This window comes from Trichomycterus rosablanca, chromosome 20 (genome assembly GCF_030014385.1).
Source record: "Trichomycterus rosablanca isolate fTriRos1 chromosome 20, fTriRos1.hap1, whole genome shotgun sequence".
NCBI lineage: Eukaryota > Metazoa > Chordata > Actinopteri > Siluriformes > Trichomycteridae > Trichomycterus > Trichomycterus rosablanca.
In genome coordinates, this window is record NC_086007.1 from 1,452,501 (window position 1) to 1,479,850 (window position 27,350).

At 45.6% G+C, this 27,350-nt stretch overlaps 2 protein-coding genes across 6 annotated transcripts in view; both read left to right on the forward strand.

Annotated features, from left to right (window-relative positions):
* Positions 1–899, forward strand: part of LOC134334816 (telomerase protein component 1-like) — a 26,431-nt gene extending 25,532 nt beyond the window's left edge. Inside the window, exons 42-43 of the mRNA XM_063017282.1 lie at positions 191–421; positions 736–899. Of these exons, the coding sequence (XP_062873352.1) occupies positions 191–421; positions 736–899 (395 nt within the window). The remainder of the gene's footprint in view (positions 1–190; positions 422–735) is intronic.
* Positions 900–10,197: 9,298 nt separating this feature from the next.
* mknk2a (MAPK interacting serine/threonine kinase 2a) lies at positions 10,198–27,323 on the forward strand. 5 transcript variants are annotated; one of them, XM_063017129.1, is made up of 13 exons: positions 10,198–10,347; positions 10,897–11,010; positions 11,666–11,763; positions 12,196–12,275; positions 12,359–12,432; positions 12,517–12,621; positions 12,743–12,798; positions 12,892–12,987; positions 13,204–13,398; positions 13,483–13,647; positions 14,954–14,994; positions 15,091–15,359; positions 27,094–27,180. In XM_063017129.1, exons 2-12 carry the CDS (start codon positions 10,911–10,913, stop codon positions 15,308–15,310), a joined length of 1,230 nt encoding a protein of 409 aa, XP_062873199.1. In that variant the 5' UTR covers positions 10,198–10,347; positions 10,897–10,910; the 3' UTR covers positions 15,311–15,359; positions 27,094–27,180. The 5 variants fall into 5 exon arrangements, with proteins under 5 accessions (XP_062873199.1, XP_062873196.1, XP_062873198.1 ...); XM_063017126.1 differs by having other exon boundaries at positions 10,215–10,347; positions 15,091–15,295; positions 27,094–27,323; XM_063017128.1 differs by having other exon boundaries at positions 10,237–10,347; positions 15,091–15,209; positions 27,094–27,323.
* Positions 27,324–27,350: the final 27 nt, after the last annotated feature.

Below are 27,350 nucleotides of genomic sequence, written 5' to 3' on the forward strand. Positions count from 1 at the left end.
CAGTTAAGAGTTAAGGGCCTTGCTGAAGGGCCCAACAATGCAATACGTGAGGCTTGAACCTGCAACCTTCTGATCACTAGTCCAGTAGCTTAATCACTGTGCTACCACTGACCGTGACGGGCTGGAACGGAGGGGATGTTAGCGACAGAGGAACCGCAGTAGTGAATTGAATGACCCGACTGTGCTCTAGGTGAACGTGTCTGGACCACCGAGGACCTGCGGGTGTCCGTGTCCTGCGTGTTGTGGCTGCAGGACGGAGGATCCGTGTTCCTGCTCTCTGGAGGATTTGATCAGCGTCTGCGTCTCTGGAGAAAACAGGAAGGAACCGAGGAGAACCTGGAGCTACGAGGAGCGTTCGGGATCCAGAAGGGAGCTGTACTCGCCCTCGACCAAAACTCTACTTACGTGGCTTCTGGATTGGGTAAGTGCGCTGTGGGGCGGCGGGGCAGCACAGATGTAATCGGCTGTGCCTGAGGGTGGGTGGTCAAAAGGATTCCTCATAACTGCTGCAGTTGCGACCTCTGCTGGTTGGTCGAGGCGCTGCACAGAGACGTGGGATAACAGACAGCAGTGTGTGACTCTCCATATGTGGTACTGATCCCTGTGTAATTGGATATGACTAAACCAGGCCAGTGGCACTGCCAAGAACTGAAGTGGAACTACCCAGACCTGAACCCGGTTTCCGTGGTAGCGGGACGGTTATTAAATCTAATCGAATGATTTCTGTTGATACAGATGACTTCACTATCGCACTGTGGCTGAAGAGAGATTTGACCTCCGACCCCTGGGTTGAACCGAGAGCGGCGAATGTACTGAGGGGTCACCAAGGAGGGGTCACCTGTCTGTCCTTCAGTCCAGGAGGAGATCAGCTGCTGTCAGGAGGAAAAGATCAAGTATGAACCAGAGGGCTGAGCAACGGGGGGTGGGTGAGGGCGCGTCACAAATCAGCACTCGTACCCTGTAGCACTGTTCCTAATAAAGTGGGCGGTGCAGTCCGGGGTGATGGTAAAGTGCAGGTGCAAATGACAAGTAATAATAATAACAGTTCAGTGTGTAGTCCGGGGTGTTGATGGTATTAACGGTGCAAATGATAACTTATAGGTCCAGTGTGTAGTCCAGGGTGTTGGTGGAGTTAGCGGTGTAGTGTAATGTTTAGTAAAGTAACTGAAGAGGGAAAAAACAGTTTTTGAGACGACTGGTCCTGGCACGGATGCTCCTGTACCTTTTCCCAGATGGCAGAAGGTTATACAGGTTATACAGTGTGTGGCTGGGGTGGTAGGGGTCCCTGATGATGCTGTGTGCTCTCCGATTGTAGGAAGGTTTGTACCAATGGTACGTTGAGCAGTCCTCACCACTTGTTGAAGGGCTTTCCTTTCAGCCACAGTGGAGCTGCCGTACCACACTGTCACACAGTTGGACAGTACGCTCTCGATGGTGCAGCGGTAGAAGTTTGTGAGAATCTGGGGAGACAGACGGTCCTTTTTTAATCTCCTCAGGAAGTGGAGACGCTGCTGCGCTTTCTTCACCAGACAGGAGGTGTTGTGGGTCCAGGAAAGATCCTCAGAGAAGTGGATGCCCAAAAACTTGAAACTGGAGACACGCTCCACCTCGTCACCGTTGATGAGGACAGGGGAGTGTGTGCAGCTCTTGGTTTTCTGGAAGTCCACGATGAGCTCTTTGGTCTTCTCATTGTTCAGATGAAGGTTGTTGGTGAAGCACCACTCCACCAGGTGCTGGATCTCCTCCCTGTAGGCCGATTCGTCGTTGTCTTTGATGCGGCCAACCACTGTGGTGTCGTCTGCAAACTTGATGAGGATGTTGGATCTATGCAGTGGCACACAGTCGTGGGTGAACAGGGAGAAGAGCAGTGGACTTACCACACAGCCTTGTGGAACACCTGACTACCCAACATTACAGACTGGGGTCTATTTGTTAAAAAATAAATTAAATGGGCGGTGCTGGCGTGGTGTTCCTAATAAAATGGTCGTTTGTGCCAAGGTCGTTGAGGATGACGTGTTTTTTTTTCAGGCTCTGATGGTGTGGGATATGAACTCATCTCCTCCGGTTCTCTCTCACTCTTTACCGCACTGTCACGGGGACTGGATCACCGGGTGTGCGTGGAGTCCGTCAGCCGTGGTGAGTGTCACGTTTTCTCATGGCCTTCCCTAAACTGTTGCTGCAGTTGAAAGCATACCACGAATTCAACAAATAAAAAGGGCGTCCCAATACTTTTGTCCGTAATCCATGTAGAGTTTAATCAATTCTATTCCATTTCGTTCTGTTGCTCTTCTGTAGCTGAGCTGCTCCAACGACTGCAGACTGCGACTGTGGGACATCGCGACAGGAAGCTGCATCAGAGAAGTCCCGACTACTTCCTCTCTCAGCACGCTGTGCTGCTGGGTGAGTCTGAAGGAACGTTCGCTCCTCTGTACGCTCTGCGACTCTCTATGAGGATTTGTTACCGGCCAGGGCAAAAGCCGTCCTGCCACGGCCTCGTCTTAATCCGTACCGCTAGAAATCAGCTTAAAGGTTCTATAGCAACACTATGCCGCGAGCTAAGAACGTTTCAGCCAAGTTAAAGACTTTTTAGGACTTTACCGAACCACAGTGAAAGCCAATATCACCAAATCTATTAAACTAATAAATCAAAATATCACAAAGAACTGCCGATGTTCCGGAATGTCCAGACGGTCGGTGATGGTGTGATGTAGTGGAGGTGCTTCCCTCTGTGTTAATGAGAACGGAAGATCATCTGTCCATGACCTGAAGATGAGGTTTAATTGTGATTTAATGAGGTTTATGGAGCAGGTCGAGGATCCTGAATACAACATCCAGCTCGAATCTGATTTCTGATTGGCTGAAGATGGTCGAGGTTCCGGTACCCTGATCATACCTGAACTAACCCCGTGTCCCTGCTGCAGGACGACTACGTGATGCTGGGATCCGCCGACGGACTGCTGACCGTCTGGAAATCCGATCTGGGCGTGATCGCCGAGATCCGAGCGCACGGTTCACGCCTCCACCACACCGCCGTCATCTCCAAACCAGGTGGGTCGCGTCCTTACGGTTTCATTAAGTGGGTTATTCCGGTCAGGGTCGTAGTGGGTCCGGATCCTAGGGGAAATGCTGAGTGAAAGCCAGGAACACCCTGGACTGGGTGTCAATCCATCACGGGGCTTGTGGCACCTTGAGACATATCCACATATCACAGCAACATAGACGGAAGAATAGAATGTGTATTATTCACTATATGGACAAAAGTATTGGGACACAGCATTTACTAATAGATTGCTTCTTCATGGACAGGTTTAAGATCAAATTACTCTAAATTCTTACAGTTAAAATGTCTTAAAATCACGATCGTTCCTATATATATATGAGTTCCTCTCTTATATTTCTGTATTTATTTCCTTGCTTGTGTTTGCAGGACTGAACCGGAATACAGACGAGCTGCTGATCTCTACAGCATCTGAGGATGGAACCGTGAAGATCTGGCAACCACTGCAGGTAAAAACCAGAGGTGGATTAACTCCAGGTCCGTACATGTCTACAAAGCCGAAAACGAACCGACTCGGTTCTGTACCTCCTTCCCTCGGAGCCACAGGTCTGGTTCATCTTGATTCACCCCCCAGAACTTAAGAAAGACGAGCATCAGGGTCCTCCTGGTACTAGAACATCACCTGTCTGTGGAACTGCTGTGTCTGACCTTTTCAAACCCACCAAACTACCCACCTACCCTACCCAAGAGAGCCACAGACTATCAGCACTCCTGTTTGTCCATCAGAGGAACTGAGGCACTGTGGAACCCGTTCAACCATCCCTCCCTCAGATACAGCCAATCGAGTCTGACCTGGAACATGACCCCAAGATCTCAGTGGTGGTGCATCTCAGTATTAACTCCAGCCGTAACGCAGGCTCAGTGGGTAGCTCTGGGTTCGAAACCCAAGTGGAGCGGTCCATGGGTTCCACAAATCCAAAGACACACAGTCAGGTTAATTGGAGCTACTAAATTGCCCTGAGTGTTGAACTGGCGACCGGTCCGGGGTGTTTCCTACTCTTCTCCCAGTGAAGAAGCTGTACCCACCGTGACCCTGACCAGTATAAATGTCCGTCACGTTCCGTCTCTGTTTTTGTAGGTGGAGCATCGCAGCACTCTGCTGGGTCACAGCGCCGGTGTTCAGGCTCTAGCCAGCGGCGGCGGCCCACAATTCCTCACCGTGTCCGAGGACCGCACCCTCCGAGCCTGGACTCTAAACACAGGTACGCATTAACGTGATCCAGTGGTGAGCGCCCGCACGTACACTATATGGCCAAAAGTATTCGGACACCCGACCGTGAGCTTGTCGGACGTCCCGTTTCAGAAGCAACCGGTATTAAAACAGAGCGACGTCTGTGTGATCTCTTCAGCTTCTGTTCATAATCCAGGGTAGTTGAAGGCTAGCGGTTAAGGTACTGGACTAGTAATCGAAAGGTCGCTGGTTCAAGCCCCACTACTGCCACTGTTGCCACTGCTTAACCCTCAATTGCTTAGACAGTGTGCTGTCACAGCACTATGAGTCACTTTGATAAAATGCTGAATATGTTATATGTTAATATAGTGTATTTCTTCTTGCCGAGTCTCAGTGATGAAAACTACATCTCCCATGATGCAATGCACCAGCCAGCTACTATAAGTGAAAAAACTGCAGCTGTGTGTATTTACACTGATGAACGAGGTGTCAATAGTAGCTGTATAACCTCCTCGTGTGTGTATGGGTGTGTGTGTGTGTGTGCAGTGATGCCCCCGAGGCAGATGGAGTGTGTGAGTGTGTTGTGTTTCCTGCAGGACGATGTGTTGGTGTGTGGGTACAGTACGGGGAGGCTGGAGATTCGGCAGCACTCTTCACGTCTCTTCTCTGATAAGGTGAGTTTATGCTTCGGTTCTGACCATCATCATGATGCCTAGTTACTGGGAGGTGCACTTGTCGGTGCGCTGTCAGTGCAGGTCCCAAACCAGGATAGAAATATGAGGGTTGCGCCAGGCGTAAAAACTGTACCAAGTCTGGTATGAGGACCAGATCTGATTTGGCGACGCCTAAATATGGGAGAAGCAGAAAGAAAAAAACAAACTGAGGAAATTCCACCAGTGTCGGAATATTTTCCCGATTGTAACTGTGTGTGTGTGTGTGTGTGTGTGTGTGTGTGTGTGTGTGTAGGTGAGTGAGAGCTGTGTTCGGGCGGTGACAGGATTACCGGACGATCAGGTCGCGGTCGGATGCGGTGACTGTACAGTGAGTGTGTGGAAGCTCCTGAGAGACTCACGCCGCTCCATCACGGGGTAAAAAGTCACATGACCATACACACTTTTCCCTCTCGATTGCCCAAGTCGTGCCCAATTAAAGCTTGGCTCTTTTTCATCGAATCAACCACCCCGACCCCAGATCAGATACCACTATGTTCTGAAACTGTTCCAGCTTCAATATGCAGCACTAAGTGTGTGTGTGTGTGTGTGTGTGTGTGTGTGTGTTGTAGTATGTCTGAAGTGATGGTGTACACGTTGGCGAGGAACGTGAAGTTCCTGCATTATTACACCACTCTGCTGGGGGTGTGTGTGGACGCCTATATCATCGACGTCTTCTCCACTGTCAAAGAAGAACGTCAAGAAACAGACGAGTAAGCACACACACACACACTCTTTTTGACAGGTTCTAAGTTCTTGGAAAAAAAAAAAAAGCAATGCTCATACATATGTGTGATGGGAGATCTATGATGTTCTGTTGCTGCTTTTCTTTCTTTTTTGGATCTTGGACTTTATAAAGTACCAGGAGTTTGTACATAAAGACCTGGCAACCTCATCAAGCTGTAAACCATTTCTCTTTTGACCGCTCCTGTATTGAGGCATCATTCTGATCCACAGACCTAATTGGGCACAGCCGGATGCCCTCCTTATAGCCAGGCTGTTCAGACACAGCCAGTCATTCACGTGAAGAAGCCTGCCCGGCCGATAGCACCACAGTTTCGGACCATGACCATGGGGCTAAAAGCTATTAAGGCTGTGAATTCATTCTAGATTTAGTCATAGCCGTAGCAAATGTGCTTTTCTGGCAGAAATCTCCGTCCCACACTTTCAGGTACACAGACAGATGGACGTGGCACGTTAAAATAAATATCTTAGTGAAACGATCGCTCAGATTACATTTATATTTCCAATAATGGGGCCAGTGATAGCTCAGTGGTTAAGGTACTGGACTAGTAAACAGAAGGTTGCCGGTTCAAGCCTCACCACCACCAAGTTGCCACTGTTGGGTCCCTGAGCAAGGCCCTTAACCCTCAATTGCTCATCGTGTTCAGCTCATTGTGTAAGTCGCTTTGGATAAAAGCGTCTGCTAAATGCTGAAAATGTAAATGAAAATGTAAATGTAAATAAAGTGACCCATGCAGGGGTCAGCTGGTTCTGAGGCTCTTTGTCGCCCCCGTCTGGTCGCAGGTTGGTGGGGATTTTTTCGCGGTTGTTGGCGATTAAAAGAAACGCAGAAAACGAACTGTGTCTCCTGGGAGAAAAAGATCAAGAGATCAAGACACGTCTGGTGAGTTTCTGTTCTACAGTAACCCTACATGCACACACACACTGTGGGTCTGTCTGAAATCCAAGTGACCCGCCCTGCTCCCTCTACCTACCTGATCAACACACAGCTGGACAGATGTTCCGTAAGAGGATGTGAGGTAACAAGGTTGTTCCTGTGTTCCTGTAGATGGTTCTTGACCCTGACGCCCTTTTCAGCTCGGGTTTTAATTACAATCAGGTCGAAGAAACAGAGCTTAGTTCATATTCTGAAGATGAGGAGGAGGAGGAGAATGAGGAGGAGAAGGAAGAGAAGGAGGAAAAGGAAGAGGAGAAGGAGGAGGAGAAGGAAGAGGAGGAGAAGGAGGAGGAGAAGGAAGAGGAGGAGGAAAAGGAAGAGGAGAAGGAGGAGGAGAAGGAAGAGGAGGAGAAGGAGGAGGAGAAGGAAGAGGAGGAGACAGAGAGGATGTACAGCATCACCGCCGCCGCTACACATGATGGTACGTTTACAGTTAAAAGAGTAGAAACAAACTGGACGTGTTTATTCTTATCATCTAACACACAGAGTCATTCTCTGTTAAACATGGACCCCATCCCCAACTCTGGTCTGTGTGGAGTTTGGCATGTTTTCCATTTCTTTAGGTGGCCTTCTTTGAGTGATTGACTGACTGACTGACTGACTGACTAAATAGCTGACTGACTGAGTAACAATGCACTATTAAAGATTAATACACTGTGAGCAGAGAAAATCTGGTGACATTGCAGAGAATTTTGGTGTCACACAACTCCAAGGCCCAAAGTTTGAGCCCCATCATCTTCTGTATGTACTTTAGCATATTCTCCCGATGTCCATGTGGTTACCCTTCAGTTCCCTTTAACCTGCCATGAACGTACCAGTATGTGGATTGTTCCTGAGTGCATGAATGAATAAGTGTGTGAGTGGTGCCGGGTGTGTTGACTGTACAATAAGAAGTGTGGTTTAGCATGTTCTTCACCACGCTCTGTGTTCACTGTGCAGAACTGACCGCGTGTGGAGACTCCATCGGGAACATGTGGTTCAACCAGCCGCCGGACCTGAAGGCCTGGAGTCCCCGGAGACCGGTGAGCATCAGCATCACAACCTCGTCATGAATCGTACATGACATGGCCAAAAGTATGTGGACGCCCCTAATGATTACATTCAGGTGTTTAGTGTGTGAAGTAAAAGACATTTATTTTATTCTCTTTTATTTATGAACGAATCACATCATGATGGACGGTGGGAGCCTAGTATGTAGAGCTGTGGGTTACCACCTGAAAGGTTGCCGATTCTAATCTCAGCTATGCAGTGCAGTCAGTGTTGGGCCCTTGAGCAAGGCCCTTAACTCTTTATGATTCAGGGGAGCCGTACAGTAGCTGACCCTGCGCTCTGACCCCAGCTTCCAAACGAGCTAGAATACGTGAAAGAAGAGCGCGTGTCGAGGTGCTGGACGCTAAACGTGGAGTCGTAAGCTTGTCTGGATCATTCTGAGCTCATTTCACAGCTCACAGTGACAGGATCAGTGCTTTACATCTCACCACCAACACCATCGTCTCAGCTTCCTACGACAGGACCGTCAAACTGTGGGACAGGACCACCAAGAAACAGGTCAGTTCGTTTCTCACTGCTGCTATCAGATAAACACTCAAAGCAATAGTCAAAATATCCAAGATGTCATAATAACCTAAAGTATGTATGGGACTATATTAATAAAGTAATTATAACCAGGAAGATTAAAGATGAATATTAATGGAAAAATAGGGTCGGTGCTGCTGTTGGAATCCAGAAGTGATCATTCTATTGTAATAATGTCTGTGTCTGTAGGTGGGACTGTTTGTGTGCGCTGCACCGGTGGAGGTTCTGCAGGTGAACCCCAATGACTCGAGTCAGGTGGTGTGTGGAGACGCACTGGGGCAGATCTACTTCCTGTCCTGGACAGGATGAGAAACACCTCCACGCTGCACCCACCAGTCAACACACACCTCATGAGTTCAGTCAGATCCTTCAGGATGGAAAAACACACCTGAACACTTACACATTTACTCACATAGGAACAGTTCAGATCAGCCAATCCAATCCAAGTTGTAATTCTAAAAGGCTTTACTAACTGCACTTTAGAAATAATAAAAATGCACTAAAAGAGAAAACACAGAATTTAGAATCACTTTTATACACACTGGTGAGCTTAAATATCAGGACCACCCACCTAATACGCTGCCAGAACAGCTCTGACATGTTGAGACATCTGAATGAGTCCTGTGGTCCATCTTCTTTTGGTCCATACCAGACACCACAGCCCTAAAGGTCCTCTGGCATTAACCAGTCTTGGCGGCCCAACAACCTGTCTACAGTTCGTGGCTTGTCAACCCAGTCGTCTGGTCCTTATCAAGGTCACTCCGGTCTTGAAGCTGAAACCGCCATCAGCCCAATGTTTAAAAGATCTCTGAACCTCACGTGCACCATTGGTACCAAACAGGCATTTTCATGGTTTTTTGGGGTGGTTCTAATGTTTTGGCTCATCAGTGTATATGCACTACATAACATTTAAATTGTGTTTACTTTACATTTTAATTTCTGTATGATTTGTTTGCTTGAAAGATGCAATAAAACTTGGCAAAAATGTATCATGTCTAAAAGTCTGTGGCCCCTGGAGCAGACAGGGTTAAGGGCCTTGCTCAAGGACCCAACAGTGGCTGCATAGCAGAGCCTGGATTTGAACCGCCAATCTTCCGGTTGATAGCCCAAAGCTCTCCACAATCCTCCACACACAGGTCTGGTAAGGTTAAGGATCAAACCAAGGTCTGTCATCTACTGTAATTGTTGGATCAAATAATATATATGGAGCGGCTTGGTGGCTCAGTGGGTAGCACTGTCGCCTCACAGCAAGAAGGCCCTGGGTTTGATCCCCAATTGGAGCGGTCCAAGTCCTTTCTGTGTGGTGTTTGCATGTTCTGTGTCAGTGTGGGTTTCCTCCGGGAGCTCTGGTTTCCTCCCCCATTACAAAGACGTGCAAGTGAGGTGAATTAAAGATACAAAATGGTCCATGACTGTGTTTGCCATTAAAACCTGATCAAATGAATCTTGTGTAGTGAGTGACTGCCATTTATGTCATGAATGTAAGTGTGTAAAACATGACGTTAAAATCCTAATAAACAAACAAACAAATACTGTTTATCTTTTAAAACAGCTCTTTTACCATGGCTAGGAGTCGATTCTTAAATGAGTCGATTCTCTGAATTTATTTGATTTGATTTTGACAGGCGACTCCAAGTATAAGTCTAGATTCCGTGTCATATATTCATACTTTGATTAATGAAAGTATATTAGAACCTAATGAATATTCTATTGTTTAATATTTAACACTTTCCGTTTAATTTCATGGTAATTTTTTTGTAGAATAAGAGTCGATTCTGGTGTGGAAAGACAGTCGAGATGACAGTTTGGTTCACGGATCAATTAAAAAGCAAATCTCCACCCCTTATAGTATCGCTGTCCAATCAGATAATGAGTTTTATACGCTCTGTGTTTTCAGGCAGTTGATTGGGTAGACTTGATAGAATGGGCGGGTTATTATCGGGAGAGGTTATATATTCAGATGCGCCAACGTGGGCTGTAGTACAATTGGGTAGAAGCGGCCGTTAGTGGCGGTTATTTTTTAAAAACTAACGGTCATTTTTTTTTTTTTAAACTAACGGTCTTTTTTTTTTAAACTAACGGTAATTTATTTAACAACTAACGGTCATCTGGAGCAGAATTCTTCAAAACCTGGAGTTTAACTACTCATAAAGTGGGTAAGATTTCACTATGTGTAATAGATTTGTAAATATAACAACTTTTGATTAAGTAGAACATGAAAACCGGATAATATAAACCTGTTTATATCAATTCAGGACGTTTTGAGTTTTAATAGTGAACGCACAAAAATATTTTGAGAGTTCTACAAAATCATCTCATTTATCAGATAAAATTCCTTTATTGATCTACATGGGACATGGAGGGGGGGGATTCGAGGCGTTCAGACGTTCTAAAACACCTTTGGTTATATAATTAAATTGTATAAGCTACTGTAAAACGTCCACCAATACACAACAAATTTGTGGGCAGTAAATGCTCAGTGGTTAATGTATTGGACTAGTAATCATAAGGTCACTGGTTTAAGCCACAACACTGCCAAGTAGCTTGTTTTGGACCCTTGAGCAAAGCCATTAACCCTTAATTGCGTGCATGGTACATGGTCACTGTTGTAAGCTGCTATGGATAAAAGTGAACTAAATGCCATAAAAGTACAAATTTTGAAAATGTAATTTGACAGACGTGGGTTTATTCTTTCTTTTAGATTCTTTAAACAAGATGTTCAGTGAGCCTGGTAATGTTCCGGATTACTCTACAAGAAGAAATAAAAAGAAGAGGAAGTGCAGAGCCACTGACGGCTTTAACAGACACTTTGAAGGCGAGTTGAAGGCAAAATGAACAACATATTTTTTTTAAATATTAAGTATGTATTATGTATATTTCAGTCTGCTAAACATACATATCTAAAAATATACTTTACTACAGAAACGCACAATAATTATGTGCTTAGGTGGCACAGTGGGTAAAACACCCATTAGTGGGTTCTAATATCAGCCAGCCTGGCTCCCACACTACTGGCAGTGTGACTTCAGGGTTCCTGGTCACTTTCTGCCACCTATTATATTCTGTTTTGCAAGTATTTGTTTTTCAATCACTAGTTATAACCTACTAAACAAATCCAGAGCTTCCATGATACTGAGAATAATGTATGTATTATGTCTATAATTATATAAGTTACACACCATGTACAGTTCAAAGGCAGATTTGATTTGATTACAATAACTGCTCATGAACTTGATGTTTGCTGATGCAAGAGAAGATGGATTACTAAAAACAAAATCTTCTTGTTCTAATCAGTAGCACTTAAATGTCCAGGATCTAATGCAGTATCTTGTACATCAACTCAGAACATGGTGCATATTTTCCCTCTGTATTTCATCAGTGCACAGTAACAGTAATACAGTAATTATGTCGAGTTTCTGATCGAGTGTGAAGCACCAGCATGATTTTAAATGGACTTGACATGCATGCAGATGTTTACAGACTACAGGACGAGGTTCTTGGAGAAGGAGCTTATGCGGTCGTGCACACATGCACCAATCTGAGCACGAATAAAGAATACGCGGTTAAGGTGAGTACTCGGTTACTTCGAAATTACTTAAACAGATAAAACAGATCCGGGTAGGACTCTTCTATAGTGCCCTCTATTTATTCATTTTTCTTTTTATGCATCCTGTTGTGTCAGTGGTAGCTCAATGAACTATTTAAGCCACTGTACTATTGATTGGAAGGTTGCTGGTTCCAGCCCCGTCTCTGCCAGATTGCCTCTGTTGTGGCTCTGAGCTAAACCCTTAATCCTCAATTGTGTGCTTTATATTCGGTCACAGTTGTAAGTTGCTTTGAATAAAATGACCAGCAGTCACGTGTGCAGGCGCCTCGACAGGTCAGGACAAGGAACTCTGTCTGTAGGAGGCGGGACAATGGCTGGAACACACAGCCAATCATGTGTCTGCGTTCTAAATGGCCAGATCTCAAAGTTACAGACTCATCTTGTGTGTTTCAGGTCATTGAGAAAAGACCAGGACGCAGCCGGAGTCGTGTTTTCAGAGAAGTAGAGATGCTCTATCAGTGCCAGGGTCACAGGTACCTGCACAGATGACCTGCAGTGTTTATTATCTCAGGTGTATTTCATATAGTGCATTTGGATTCATCGTTATCTTCTGTAGAAACATCCTGGAGCTGGTGGAGTTCTTTGAAGAAAGCGACAAATTCTACCTGGTGTTTGAGAAGCTAAAAGGAGGTATTTTTACTTATACAGGAACTTCATCTCTTCAGCTTCAGTCCTAAATGCCTGTTTTAGATCTGCGTCTGTCTTTAATAATAGGTTCAGTGTTGACTCAAATCCACAAACGACAGCGCTTCAGTGAACAGGAAGCCAGCATGGTGGTGCGGGACATCGCCAGTGCTTTAGACTTCCTGCACAGCAAAGGTTAAAGTGCATCTTTCACGTTTGGCTGTAGAATATATGTTATATGTACAGTATATATACATACAAGTGGAGAAACATTATAAACTTGTGTTCTCTGTTGTGGTATCACCGTGTGATGTAGGAATGGCACATCGGGACCTGAAGCCAGAGAACATCCTCTGTGAACGCACCGACACGGTGAGTTTACACGTAAAGAACATGCTTAATACCCAAACATGCATGATCAGACTTTGTTCCTCTGGTCTGTAAAGCACAGGTTTGTGTGTGCAGGTCTGTCCGGTGAAGATCTGTGATTTTGACCTGGGCAGTGCCATCCAGCTGAACAGTGACTGCATACCCATCTCCACCCCAGAGCTGCTGACTCCAGTGAGTGACCGACAGTGACCACACTTTGGTTGCCAGGGTGTATCTATGTAATTTCTATCTGCCACAGATTAGTCAGTAACAGTGATTCAGAGGTACCGTCAATTATATATCAGCTGCACTGTGTGGACAAAAGTACATGGAGACCAAAGCTGGGCTGTTACTGGTTAAGTTGAATAACTTTAAGGTTATTAATAAACGCCGCTGTGTTGTGTTCAGTGCGGCTCGGCGGAGTACATGGCGCCCGAGGTGGTGGAGGCCTTCCACGATGATGCTAGTATCTACGATAAACGCTGTGACCTGTGGAGTCTGGGGGTCATCCTCTACATCCTGCTGAGTGGATCCCCACCGTTTACTGGACACTGTGGAGAAGACTGTGGCTGGGACCATGGAGAGCCCTGCTACACCTGCCAAGTGGGTATAACTACCTGGACGTTCTGTAACTACAGACTATAATGATACAAGAACCAAACCTGATTCTGTTCCGCGTCCACACAGAGCACGCTGTTCGAGAGGATCCAGGAAGGAACGTACGAGTTTCCCGACGAACGCTGGGCTCTCGTCTCCGCTGAAGCTAAAGATCTCGTCTCCAGACTGCTAGTGCGGGACGCCAAACGCCGGCTCAGTGCCGCGCAGGTGCTGCAGCACCCGTGGCTGCACAAGGTACGTCTGCATCACTACTAGATAGAAGAGAACGTACACCATCTGGCCAAGAGTATTGGGAAAACCGAGCACCTGGGCATGCAGACGCTTCTACACACATTAGTGAAAGATCGGGTCGCTCTCAGGAGCTCAGTGAATTCCAGCGTGATACCGTGATGCCACCTGTGCAACAAGTCCAGTCGTGAAATTTCCTCACTATTAAATATTCCACAGTCGACTGTCAGTGCTGTTATAACAAGTGGAAGCGATTGGGAACGACAGCGACTCGGCCACCAAGTGGTAGCTACGTAAAATAACAAGGCGGGTCAGCGGCTGCTGAGGAACATAGTGCGCAGAGGTCACCAACTTTCTGCAGAGTCGATCACTACAGACCTCCAAACTTCATGTGGCCTTCAGATCAGCTCAAGAACATTGCGTAGAGCTTCATGGAACGGGTTTCCATGGCCGAGCAGCTCACATCACCAAGCGCATGGTGTAAAGCACGCCGCCACTGGACTCTAGAGCGGTGCAGACGTGTTCTCTGGAGTGACGAATCGCGCTTCTCCGTCTGGCGATCCGATGGACGAGTGGGTTTGGCGGTCGCCAGGAGAACGGTACCTGTCTGACCGTACTGTGCCGAGTGTGAAGTGTGGTGGAGGGGGGATTACGGTGTGGGGGAGTTTCCAGTGAAAGGAACTCTTAATGCTTCAGCATACCGAGAGATTTTGGACAACTTCATGCTCCCAACTTTGTGGGAACAGTTTGGGGATGGCCCCTTCCTGTTCCAACATGACTGTGCACGAAGCACAACGTCCATAAAGACGTGGATGAGCCAGTTCGGTGTGGAAGAACTTGACCGGCCTGCACAGAGTCCTGACCTCGACCCCGATGGAACACCTTTGGGATGAATTAGAGCGGAGACTGTGAGCCAGGCCTTCTCGTCCAATATCGGTGTCTGACCTCACAAACGCGCTTCTGGAAGAACGGTCAAAAATTCCCATAAACACACTCCTAAACCTTGTGGAAAGCCTTCCCAGGAGAGTCGAAGCTGTTATAGATGCAAAAGGTGGCCGACATCATATTAAACCCTGTGGATTAAGAATGGGAGTCACTCGGGTTCATACGTGTGTGAAGGCAGACGAGCGAGTGTATAGAACAGGTGTCCCAATACTTTTGTCCGTAGTGTTAATATATATATATACACTGTCTTGGAAAGCGATCTCGAGTCTGTTAAAGGTGGTCTGTTAAAGTAGTAGCTTCCTGTGGAAAACAGGAAGTGCTGTAGCTGAATTTGGACTTTTTTTTTTTTTTTTTTTTTAACCTCCAGTGTGACTGGAACCCTGAAATGATGCCCATCCTGTATGAGAGGTGAGTTCAGAGCTCAGTGTGTTCATATGTCAACGTAAAGGAGAGAGCTGCACGAGAGCGGGCGTGGCACTAATAACCTGGACTACTCTCCTCCAGACGGCCGCAGTCTCAGGACCTGACGCTCTTTGCTGGCCAGGTCGTAGCTGTGAACCGTCAGCTGGAACGGCAGGAAGTTAAGAAGGAGGAGATGATACAGGACGAAGACCTGACCATCGGTGGGTCTCTGCTCCGTGTGTCCAGGTCTCGACTCGCTCAGCGGCGTAGACGGACCAGCCGACGCCTCTTCAGTCCTCTGCTCACGGTGGGAAGAGCGTGACGCGTTCTGTCTGGTCCGTGTCTCGGCTCTGAGAATCGGAACCTCTGCTGTGAGAACCCAAATTATTTTAGCACTTGTGTTCACTGCTCCAGAAACGTCATGCCAGTTGTGTGCGGTGAAGATTTCACCCCGTGCATCAGGTGACCGCTTGGTGGTTAAAGTTGTAAATTAGGTTTGTTGCTCGAGTTCTTTATCGGAATGTTTTTTTATTATTATTTTAATTCGTCTTTTAACTAGTCTTGATTTTTTTACAGAAGTTGTGTAACGTTTACTGACTACTTGCTTCCATTTAGGATTTAAAAAATGGAAATTAACCCCCCCGCTTTAAAACTGGCATAAATAATTAGGACAGAATGGTAGATCTCTTCGAGCTGAATCGCTCGAACCATCATCTGGTTCTAACGCTCGTAGCCACTGATCAACAGGCATCATCAGTTGTGCTCATGTCAGAGAGCCGTGCATTTCTGATCTGGGTTCCTGATTTGGCACGGTTTTATCATGCCTGGCTGTTCGGGCATCCCTCTATCCCCTTTCAGACAGCCAGATATGTCTGTGTAGACATTTGACCAGTGATTCCACGGACAGTGTACTCACCGTGACCCTGACCAGGATGAAACCTGAGAATGGAATTACATACGTCTTTCTTGAATTAAAAGAAAGTAAAGAGAAATGTAATAGTTCAGCGTTACTGTTCCACGTCAGTACAAGACTTCCCTTCCCTTCAGAACCAGCTTCTGTTTTTATCTTTTTTATTTAATTTATTACATTTTTTAAACGTTCTTTACTTTTGGGACCAGCTGAACGTGAGGTGACGTGTGCAGGCCTGTTTTTTTCTTTCCTTTTTTTGCTGGATATTTGACCAGAACTTTAGAACTGCACGTGGTTGTTAGAACGTCAGTCCTGGTTCTTTGGGATTCTGATATGTTGTGGCCACTGGATGACTTTCAGCTATTCAACAGTGACCAGTTAAGAATCCAGGAGTAAAACCAGTATGTTCAGAGCCCGTCGGTGTGTCTCGAAGCAGGTCGCCACTGTGGCCGACAAACTTGCAATGCTAATGAATGTAAAGGTCTTGTTTTCGACAGTTCTCATCACTCGCATGGAGCTGTTTACACATCTTGTGTGACTTTAGCTTTAGCGTTGTGAACATTAGCATGCTGCGAGCACACTGAAGTGGTGAAGGTGTGACTGAAGGTTCTGCGGATTTATTAGCGGATGTTTTCGTTCATGTTCGCTGCCTCACGTTACTTGAGGTGTGATGTACAACACATGGCCCTTTTTCTGGCCTTTTAATAGAAATGGATTTCATGCTCTGTGCAGCGCAGTAACCACACTTGTTAGGGAGCAGATTTTTTCTTTTTTTTTATCTCCCAGTTGTATTTTTTTACTACAGTTGGATGTGGTTGTTTTTTGGTTGTTAAGCTCCAAATAAAGAGCATGGATAATTCACAAAGTTAATGCGTGTTTTTTCTCCCAATTAGGAGTAGCCAATCCGCTGCTGGGGACCATAACATTAAAACCACCTCTCACTGTCAATTTATCAGCTCCACTTACCATATAGAAGCACTTTGTAGTTCTACAATTACTGACTGTAGTCCATCTGTTTCTCTACATGCTTTGTTATCCCCCTTTCACCCTGTTCTTCAATGGTCAGGACCACCACAGAGCAGGTATTATTTAGGTGGTGGATGATTCTCAGCACTGCAGTGACACTGATATGAGTGGATCAGACACAGCAGCGCTGCTGGAGTTTTTAAATACCGTGTCCACTCACTGTCCACTCTATTAGACACTCCTACCTAGTCGGTCCACCTTGTAGATGTAAAGTCAGAGACGATCGCTCATCTATTGCTGCTGTTTGAGTCGGTCGTCTTCTAGACCTTCATCAGTGGTCACAGGACGCTGCCCACGGGGCGCTGTTGGCTGGATGTTTTTGGTTGGTGGACTATTCTCAGTCCAGCAGTGACCGTGAGGTGTTTAAAAAGTCCAGCAGCGCTGCTGTGTCTGATCCACTCATACCAGCACAACACACACTAACACACCACCACCATGTCAGTGTCACTGCAGTGCTGAGAATCATCCACCACCTAAATAATACCTGCTCTGTGGTGGTCCTGTGGGGGGTCCTGACCATTGAAGAACAGCATGAAAGGAGCTAACAAAGCACGTAGAGAACATATGGACTACAGTCAGTAATTGTAGAACTACAAAGTGCTTCTATATGGTAAGTGGAGCTGATAAAATGGACAGAGTGTAGAAACAAGGAGGTGGTTTTAATGTTACGGCTGATCGGTGTAATTTCCTAACATCCGGGGTGGCAGAAACGGTCTAGCCATTGGGAGGCGCTCTTGTCAGTGTGCTCTCAGTGCTGATCTTAAGCCCAGATAAAAATAGGAAAGTGTTTTTGGATAGAGCGAATGAACGACTCCTTTCTGCTGCTCCTGTTATTTGATTTGGTACAATTTGAATACCAAATGCCGTTCCTGATGCAGCCCTCCTATGTTTTTAGGCATGGGACCTGCACTAAGGGGTGCACTGATGTGTCCCTTAAATGTCTAGGTTCATGCCTGGGATTCAAACTCCAAGAATTCAGGGTAGAATTTTATAGATATTTAACAGATCCCTCATCCTCACATGTACCATTTCCTATAACACTGCTGTGTGTTCCTGTAGCTCACATGAACGTATTACTGATGTCAATCTTCTGTAGGTTTAGGGCTTTAATCTCTAATGGGTTTATTTATCCAAAATTGAACATGGTAATGAGTTGCTGACACCCATCAACGACCAAAATCTGATTGTATCAGCGATCGTAGGTTTAAACGAGCGCCGCTTGAGATCATCTGAAACGTATGCAGTGGATGGAGACGCTGTGTTTCAGGTTGACTCTTCAGATATGATCACTTTCAATCAAATAATAACACAAAGTTGTGGATTTTCATTACTGTGTGTTTATTAACAATAAAAGCATGATGATCCACACGGCGAGCTGTTTATAATGACAGGTGGTGACTAGGGGGTTTAATAGTAGGAACCATCATTCACGGCGCTTGCCGAGTGCTTTTCAGGGCTGCGCTCAGTAAGCAGATGATAAAAACTGCAGCCTTGCAGAGCAGATACCACATGGATGCGTTGGCCAGCGCCCCTGAGGAACAGAAACACAGGATTAAGCATGGCATAATCAAAACCCACATTAACTCCATACAGACTGAACACAATTTGAGCAACTGACGGCTAATGGCCTTGCTCAGGGCAGTGGCAACTTAATGGTTGTGGGGCTTGAACCAGCAGCCTTCTGTTTACTAGTCCAGTACTTTAACCACTGTGCTACCACTTCTTATTTCTTAATCTACTGCATATGTACCACATCTGAAAAGCAAATAAAACTACAGAGCAGTTTTGGTAGGATGTTGTCGTGCCTCTTTTCCCAACACCACTGTCGCATAACCCCTGTCTTAAAGAATGGTTCCTATTCTACACCAATTCAGTCATTTCCAATTCCCAGATCACCACACGTCCCCTCGGACACATGACCAGTGTGCCCACTGGCATTTGATAAGAAGCAGCCGCAGATTGGACTCGTATCCGAGGGGACGTGTGGTGATCCAGCTTTCTTTGATCAGATCAGGGTTGTGCAAGACGCAGCGGATTCACAATCAGGACCTGGGTATGACTAGGTCCAGGATCTGGGCGGCTTGTCATTATTGAAGGAATGATGAATTAACCTCCGTTAGAAATGTACTGAGGAGGAATGTAAGGTCACCCGTCCGTGGACTGAAGCTGAGGAGTCTTGTGTAATATGTTTGGGTTAATAATCTAAAATCATGTAAGACACAATAACAGAATGAACCAGGAATGAGGGCGGTTAGCTGCTGATACAGGAACATTTACAGTAAACGAAAGGAAAGAAATCAGACGCAAGGTTCTCACATGAAGAAGATGATGATGATGATGATGATGATGATGATGATGGTGGTTCACAGGTAGATTTCACCTCTGAGGTCACAGCCTTTGATGGAACACAGCAGTCTGCAGAGAACAGAGCAGGTGATGGGTGGAGACCTGATCATGGGCATTAATGTGGGATAATGTTCGTTCAGTAAAATAAGTGCTATTTTCAGGCTCTGTGTTGGATGACCAGGCTTGGTCGCAATCAACTTCCCAATTCATCCCAAAGGCGTTCAATAGAGTTGGGGTCAAGGCTTTGTGCAGGCGGCTGGAGGTCTTTAGACCGAACCAAACCCTTCAAACCATGTCCTCATGGTCCTTACTACGTGCACAAAAGTACAGTCGTGCTGGAACATGAACAGGCCTTCCCTCAAAGCAACTTTGCAGAATCCAGGACCAACAGACCAAAAACCCCCGTTGAGCAGCCTAGGGTGACAGTGGCAGGAAAAAAAACCTTAAAATTACAGGAAGAAACCTTGAGAGGAACCAGACTCGGCAGGGGTGTGGCTGTCACGGCTAAACTTAATATATTTACATGTTTGTTATTTAGCAGATGATTTTATCCAAAGCGACTTACAGTACTGTGACAGTATACTGTCTAAGGGCCTTGCTCAAGGGCCCAACAGGGGCAACCTAACTGTGGTGGGGTTTGAACCAGCAACTTTTTGATTACTAGTCCAGTACCTTAACCACTAGGCTACAACTGCCCAATAAGAAGTAGGAGTGTCCACATACTTTTAGCCACACAGTGTAAACCTAACAGAAGAAGAAAAGAATCCACAAGGTGACGTACCCGTCACGTTAACCTTCACCGAGGTGGAGATGGCGTCCGGCGGGTCACTCTGGCACTTGTACTGAGCCGCGTCGCTCTGCTGGGCTGTGGAAACGTGCAGGACCAGACTGACATTGTATTTGAACGAGGGACGCGAGCTGGACACGCTGCTCTCCACCCACACCTCCTTGTTCCTCAGCAGCTGGACGGTGTGAGCCGCACTCATGCAGGAGAAGTGACAGGTCAGGTTGAAGCGGCTCCCGCTGACCACGTCCACCGGCCTGTTGTGGGACACCAGCACCGACGGCCTGCACTCACCTGGCAAGGTCCACGACACACACACACACATGAGCGGATACACACAAGGCCAGTCATGTCTGGTAGACACTGACCGACCACCACTGGGGATTCGAACCCTGGATGCCAGCGGTTATGGGTTAGTGTAATTACTGCTGCATCACTTAAGCACCAATTATACACCAATCAGCCATAACATTAAAACCACCTCCTTGTTTCTACACTCACTGTCCATTTGATCAGCTCCACTTACCATATAGAAGCACTTTGTAGTTCTACAATTACTGACTGTAGTCCATCTGTTTCTCTACATGCTTCGTTAGCTCCCTTTCACCCTGTTCTTCAATGGTCAGGACCCCCACAGAGCAGGTATTATTTAGATGTTGGATCATTCTCAGCACTGCAGTGACACTGACATTGTGGTGGTGTGTTAGTGTGTGTTGTGCTGGTATGAGTGGATCAGACACAGCAGCGCTGCTGGAGTTTTTAAACACCACTGTCACTGCTGGACTGAGAATCATCCACCAACCAAAAATATCCAGCCAACAGCGCCCCGTGGGCAGCATCCTGTGACCACTGATGCAGGTCTAGAAGATGACCGACTCAAACAGCAGCAATAGATGAGCGATCGTCTCTGTGATCAGCTAACAAAGCATGTAGAGAAACGTGGACTACAGTCAGTAATTGTAGAACTGCAAAGTGCTTCTATATGGTAAGTGGAGCTGATAAAATAGACAGTGAGTGTAGAAACTAGGAGGTGGTTTTAATGTTATGGCTGATCGGTGTATATGAATAGATCTAAATATATGTCTCAAAGTATGTGGACAGCTTAAGCTTGTTGGAAATCTCCATTCTAATAATCATAGGCAGAAGAAGGACAGGAGAAAGGAGAGGAATCGAACCCACGTCCTTATTCTGTGAGGCGACAACCCTATCTGCTGCGGCACCGTATTATTAATAAATAATTACTTTAATAAAATTCATTTGGATGGACCCACTCGGCCATTCATTTGGTTTAAATTTGAATGGACGGCCAAACGTAAGTTTGAAATAAAGCCGTGGTACTAAACTCAAGCCGAAGGTTAGAACCTTTCAGATGAGATCCAGTTCTTGTTCTGAATCTGAACTGAGCTGAATTCGAATTAAAGTTTCAGACAAACTTGAAATTTTGTAGGTTAAAAGTGATCCTGATCTTAATCCTGGGTCACAATCGAAGCCAAAACTCAACCTGTTCATCAGATATAAAGTTTTTAGTGTGGTCGCAGTTTGAAAGTGTATTAAATTATGAAATTATTTTAGCCTGTTCACTCGAGACTTACCTGATGTCTGGCCAGGGACCTGGATCAGGACAACGAACATGAGGAACCGCATTCTTGGTTCGAGCTTCGCGAAAATGAACAATTTCCGACTGAAGAGACTTCAAAAGCTCTTGGAAAGTACAAAGACGATCTGAGATGAGAACAGGATGTGAGCCGAGTGGACGCTCTGTGCATTTATCAGCTGATGGATCACTGAGATAAGTTCAGCCAATCATAAACCACGTGATCATAGTAGCGACGTTCCATTAAACGTCTTGATCTGAGGCTCGCGTGTGGCTGCTCGGCCATGGAAACCAATCCATAAATCACCTGATGAACTGTTTCTGTGTTGATGTTGCTCTCAGGGGCAGTTTGGAACTGGTGGTGTGTGTTGCAACCAAGGACAAACCATTTCACATGTTTAACACTTACTGGCTGAGCTGTTGCTGCTCCTAGACATGTTCACCTCACAACAACATCAGTGAAAATTAACCAGGTCAGTTCTAGCATTTAAATAATGCCATCATGTGATGGTGTTGTGTTGAAAGCTCCACTCTGGTTACCTCTGGTTACTTTCTATTTGAAGTTTGGTATGTTCTCCCAGCATCCAGATTTCTCTGGTTTTATCTGAGTACTTTTTTTAATTCCCACCTCCAAAAACGTGCCAACCTCCTGTCCTGTGCCCAGTACGTGGTTTAAACATATTTTACATAAACTAATAGCAATGGGCAAGGAGGGAGTGGTGGATTCCCTCCCTCCCTTTTTCCCAATTTAGTCATTTCCAATTCCCAACTGGGGCGACACGGTGGCTCAGTGAGTAGCACTGTCGCCTCACAGCAAGACGGTCCTGGGTTCGATCCCCAGGTTGGGCGGTCCGGGTCCTTTCTGTGTGGAGTTTGCATGTTCTCCCCGTGTCTGCGTGGGTTTCCTCCGGGTGCTCCGGTTTCCTCCCACAGTCCAAAAACATGCAAGTGAGGTGAATTGGAGACACTGAATTGTCCAAGACTGTGTTCAATATACCTTGAGAAGTGATGAATCTTGTGTAAGGAGTAACTACCGTTCCTGTCATGAATGTAACCAAAGTGTTTAAACATGACGTTAAAATCCTAATAAACAAACAAACCAATTCCCAACTGTAACTCAGGCCTGCTTGTATCATTTAATTTACATTTGATATACAATTTAATAAATTGTTAAGGATCTTCTCAGATGACTCGCTGCAATAAACCAAATCTTTCATTTGGATTGTAATTAATGTTGTCATAATAAACACGTCAAAAACATGTTTCCTTTTAAAGGTATTTGAGCATAAAACATGTTTAAATGTAGATAATAATGACTTAATAAACTGTTTATTTAATGGTACGGTGTAATAACTAGACTGAACTCCTCATGTACTCCACAGTTACACTGGATCGATTCTCAGAGCGAAACTGCGCAGCTTTTCCAGCGTAAGTTCAGAATCACTAACGCGCGGCTGCGTAAAACCTGCGCAGGTTACTGGAGGCTTAAAGAGACCGTCAGTGGGAAGAAAACGAAAATGGCTTCAAGAAGTCGGGCGTTAAAAGCGATAAAATCGGGAGAGTGTGTGAGTTTATAACAGCAGTCTGAGGTAAATCACTTTATTCCCGATTAATCGCGCGGGTTCGGTGTGTTTATCTGCTGTTTTTGTTCGGGATGTGAATCTGAATGATCGGATTTGAGGAGTTGTCCGGTTTGAAGGCTGTCGGATCTGTTGCTAGATTTCTTACTGATAAGACTTTTATTCCGTGACTGTAACTTAATTTGTTCCGTTTATCACATTGTTCTAATATTGAGGTTAAAACAAACACTTTGAGTTGAATCTGCATGTTTTTCTGTGATATGTTTAGGTGAAGCTAACTTGATGCGTTGTGCTCTTCACACCCATTTTCCGACATGTCCCGCATTCTGAGTTCGGATTGGCTCCTGTTAATCGTGCTCTGCCGGACGATTGGCTGATTTCGTTCACTGTGTAATAGGAGCCAATCTGATCAAGGAGGCGGGACTTGTCGGGAACGGGTGTAGGGAAAAATGACAGGGTAGGCCACATCTGAATCTTTAGCTAATAATAACATTCACTGTAGTTCCTTTCTGATGGATTGTTTAGTTTGATTTGGATTCTGAACCATTAAATCAACGTATTTCTTATAGTTTCATGTTTCTGATCTCCTTTTTATTCATATTTAAAGCTTTACTTGAGCAGACTGATAGGTGTAGGTTTTCAGTTTAGAAGCAGATTAGCAACTGAACTGTATTTGTTTAATTTTTATCATTTTTTATTCCTTATTTGTTTGACTATTTTTTGTAGCTCATCTCATTCTAAATGCGGTTGTTTGTATATAAAAGTGTAGATGTTTGTTAAATTAGATGATAAGTGATCAGACTCAGACACAATTTGAGCTTTATTGATAAATTCCAACGTTTAAACTCGTATTTATATATAAAAATTAATCTTTATTCGATAATAATGACACGTTTTGGAAAGTTTATAAGCTATACGTGTATTTTTAATGTAGCTGTCTGGACATGTTTAACCTTACAGATTATTAAAAGTTTCTGTCGAGTTTCTGTTGACCAGCAGCTTTATAGCAGGACTTGTCGGGGCCAGTTTATTATTTTTGATCATTTTTGATGCATTTTACACCATTTTTCCTTCCATTGTCATATCCAATTCCCCAGCTGTATCGTAACCAATGCCACGTTCACACTACACGACTCTCCAAGTGGTCAGGTCGCTGTACAGTTCACACTACACGACTGGATCTCTTGTAATCGGGAGTCTTTCAGGTCGGTGTGTATTTCACACTACACGACTGATGGGCGATAGGGGGTCACACACTACACCATCTATCACCAACTGGAATCACAGGCGAGCTTCTCTGGTCTCACGTCAACAAGTAGCGAGAGATCAAAGTTTGTGCGCTGATGTGCAGCGTAAAATCAAGGAGGAAAAATAGGAACTGCATGGATTGTTCTGTAGTGAGTTGGAGGTTAATAAATATTGTTTGCAATGCAGCGTGGGTGTTTCGTAGAGAACGATAAGGTCAGAAATACTGTAAAACTTGTGTGTGTGCTGATGTATTCTGATATAAACTATATTACGCCCCTGTCCCACCTGTTTACACTCCTCCACTGTGTTTCCCTTCACACCGTATCTTGCGTTCTCATTGGCTGTTCGACACAGCACTCATTGCCAGTCGGGCAACTCAGATCCAGATATTTGACAAGCTGAATATCTCTCTTCGGTTGTTGAGTAGTTCACACATAGCGATTGAGAGCCGAGTTTCGATCCGGCAAATCTATTGCCGACCAGTCGCCGAGCGAAAATCAGGGCAGAAATCGTGTAGCGTGAACCAGGCATAACACACACATTCTGGGACGGGAATCTCTTTAGCCCGCCCACTTTTGGAAACAGGCAAGCCAATCACGTCTGTGCAGGCACTCGATTGGCCGATAGCAGACCTCAGATTCAGACTCCAGAGTTCGAGATCCTAGCAGTGGTGGGTTAGTGTGTTTTACCGCTGCACCACTTGTGCACCCAGTCCTCCATTATGGTAAATTGTGACAGAGATGTCCATGATCAACTGATAACCAACAAATTCCCTATTGTGCAGTTTAAGTTCAGAAAGAGATCATGTAAAGTAACTCTCAACAGCTCCTGGTTGATTCCAATTTAGAGCAAAGTTGCTAAAGCTGTAGCTTCATCTGTGAGGAGTTGATCTCTAGAAGCCACGCGGCTCCTCGTAAATGACTAGCGGTCAGTACATCATCATCGTTCTGCCACACGTTGGCATTAAACTCCGGCATCGCTGACGTTCTGAGGTGTTTTTGTTTTTGTGCTTAGCTGGCAGCAATATTCCAATCACAGTAATGCTCCAGCATTCTCTCAGAAAATAACTCATCAGAATATCTAATGGTGCTGTCCAAACTCTTTCTCTAAAATAAGCTGCCCACAGGGTGGTGTGGTGCGGGTTCCAGGGTCCTGGGTTCAGATCCCAGCGTTCGGTTACAGTCTGCTGTGTGCCGTTTGGTAAATTCCTCTTTTTATTCCTCCCCCCTCTTAGAAACATGCCGTTAGGTGAATAAACCAAGCTAATACTGAGTCTGAGTCGAGTGCATCTGCATGTGTGGTGCCCAGCGCTAGATTGGCGCTCTGTGCATCGTGTGTTCCTGAGAGGCTTCGTACCCACTGTGTCCTGACCTGGATAGAGTTGGATGGATGGATGTACCTTTGTACCTTTGTTGCTTTTTAATCAGGACAGACGTCGTCGAACAGGCCGACACCCTCCGTCTGAATAGAGACGACGGCTTCTCCCCGGCACTGTAAATTTAAGGTGGACCACCCAGCGTTTTTAATGTTCACCCTTAAGTCCTTAAAGTCTGTTTTCCCTCCTAAGCTTTAAATTATTCAGGATGACGTCCTAATTCTCACACGTGCGGTCGATTTAAGATGGGACGCACTGCTTTGTTGCGTGGCGGTTTAAAGCTCGGCCCTAGCAGGATCCTCCCGTGGACTCCCACGTCGGCCGAGCAGGGCAGCAGGCCGGCACACACCGGATCACGGGGCACCGCGAGTACAAACAGGACACCGGGACCTGATTGGTTTTGTTTAATCCTTCAGCAGGATGATGTTCTGTTTACTCCCCTTACAAACCGCCCACCTTCACTAAACCCCCTGCAGTAAAGCAGCTTGATGACATTTTAAAGCCTAAATCTGTTTTAGATGAAAACAACCTCATTTATTATTTATTACAGACTTTGATTTGATGACGTTTCCTATAGTGACTCCAGACATTTGCAGATGTGTTCAACTCTGTAGTCGGTCATTTTTGAGCCTAAAGACGACACGAGGGTTCAGATCTGCGTTCAGAAAGCTAGACGATCTTCATCCTGGAATGCCAGTAGAGCTGGGCGATACGGCCAAAAATGTTATCACGATAACTGTTTCTATGTTGATCAATATCGATAATTATCACAATAAAGATTTTGGCAACACGCACAGTTTTTAAAAAATTGAAATCAAATAGTACTCTTTAAAATATTGTAATATTTATCATATGAACAAAATATACACGCAACATAGTACGCAAATTACACAAAGCAACGCAAGTAGTAAAAAAGCCAAAGACCTCTTGACCACATGGTGTACGGCGTGATATCTGAGCACCTTCTGACCAACCTGTTGCTTTTCTTCCTGCTGAACTGTGATATCGGTCGATAATATCGGCCGTCTGATGTATCGGTCCGGCTCGGCTAAGGTTATTTTACATTTGCAGCGTTTAGCAGACGCTCTTATCCTTGCAGGACCGTGTACCGTCTAATCAACTGAGGGTCAAGGGCCCTGCTCAGAGCCCCTACAGTGTCAGCCTGGCAGTGGTGGGGCTCGAACCAGCGACCTTTTGATTACCAGTCCAGTACTTATCGTTTGCTTTTCCCCCCCCACACAGATGCTTGGGAGAACGCTGAGACCATCCTCTGGCATCGACCCCGAGGAATGTCCGACCCAGTTTCGCTGAATCGCCAGGAGGGCACGACGAGGATGGGACCCTCGGTCAGGCCGCGTCTCAAATCCACGAGCTAGGATCGCAGAAGAGCCTCTGTTTTTTTTTTTTTGGAAATGACGATGCTGCTTTGAAAATAAAAGCCTGGGAAGATCCCTCACATAGCTATAAAAATACATATATAGCTCTGTTTTTTAGATCTA

Excerpts from the sequence above, each read along its gene's own strand:
- mknk2a (XM_063017126.1), top strand. The coding sequence starts at position 10,911 with ATGTTCAGTGAGCCTGGTAATGTTCCGGATTACTCTACAAGAAGAAAT. Across the intron at positions 12,622-12,742 it reads AGACTTCCTGCACAGCAAAG|GAATGGCACATCGGGACCTG; the intron begins GTTAAAGTGCAT and ends CGTGTGATGTAG. Across the intron at positions 12,799-12,891 it reads TCTGTGAACGCACCGACACG|GTCTGTCCGGTGAAGATCTG; the intron begins GTGAGTTTACAC and ends TTGTGTGTGCAG.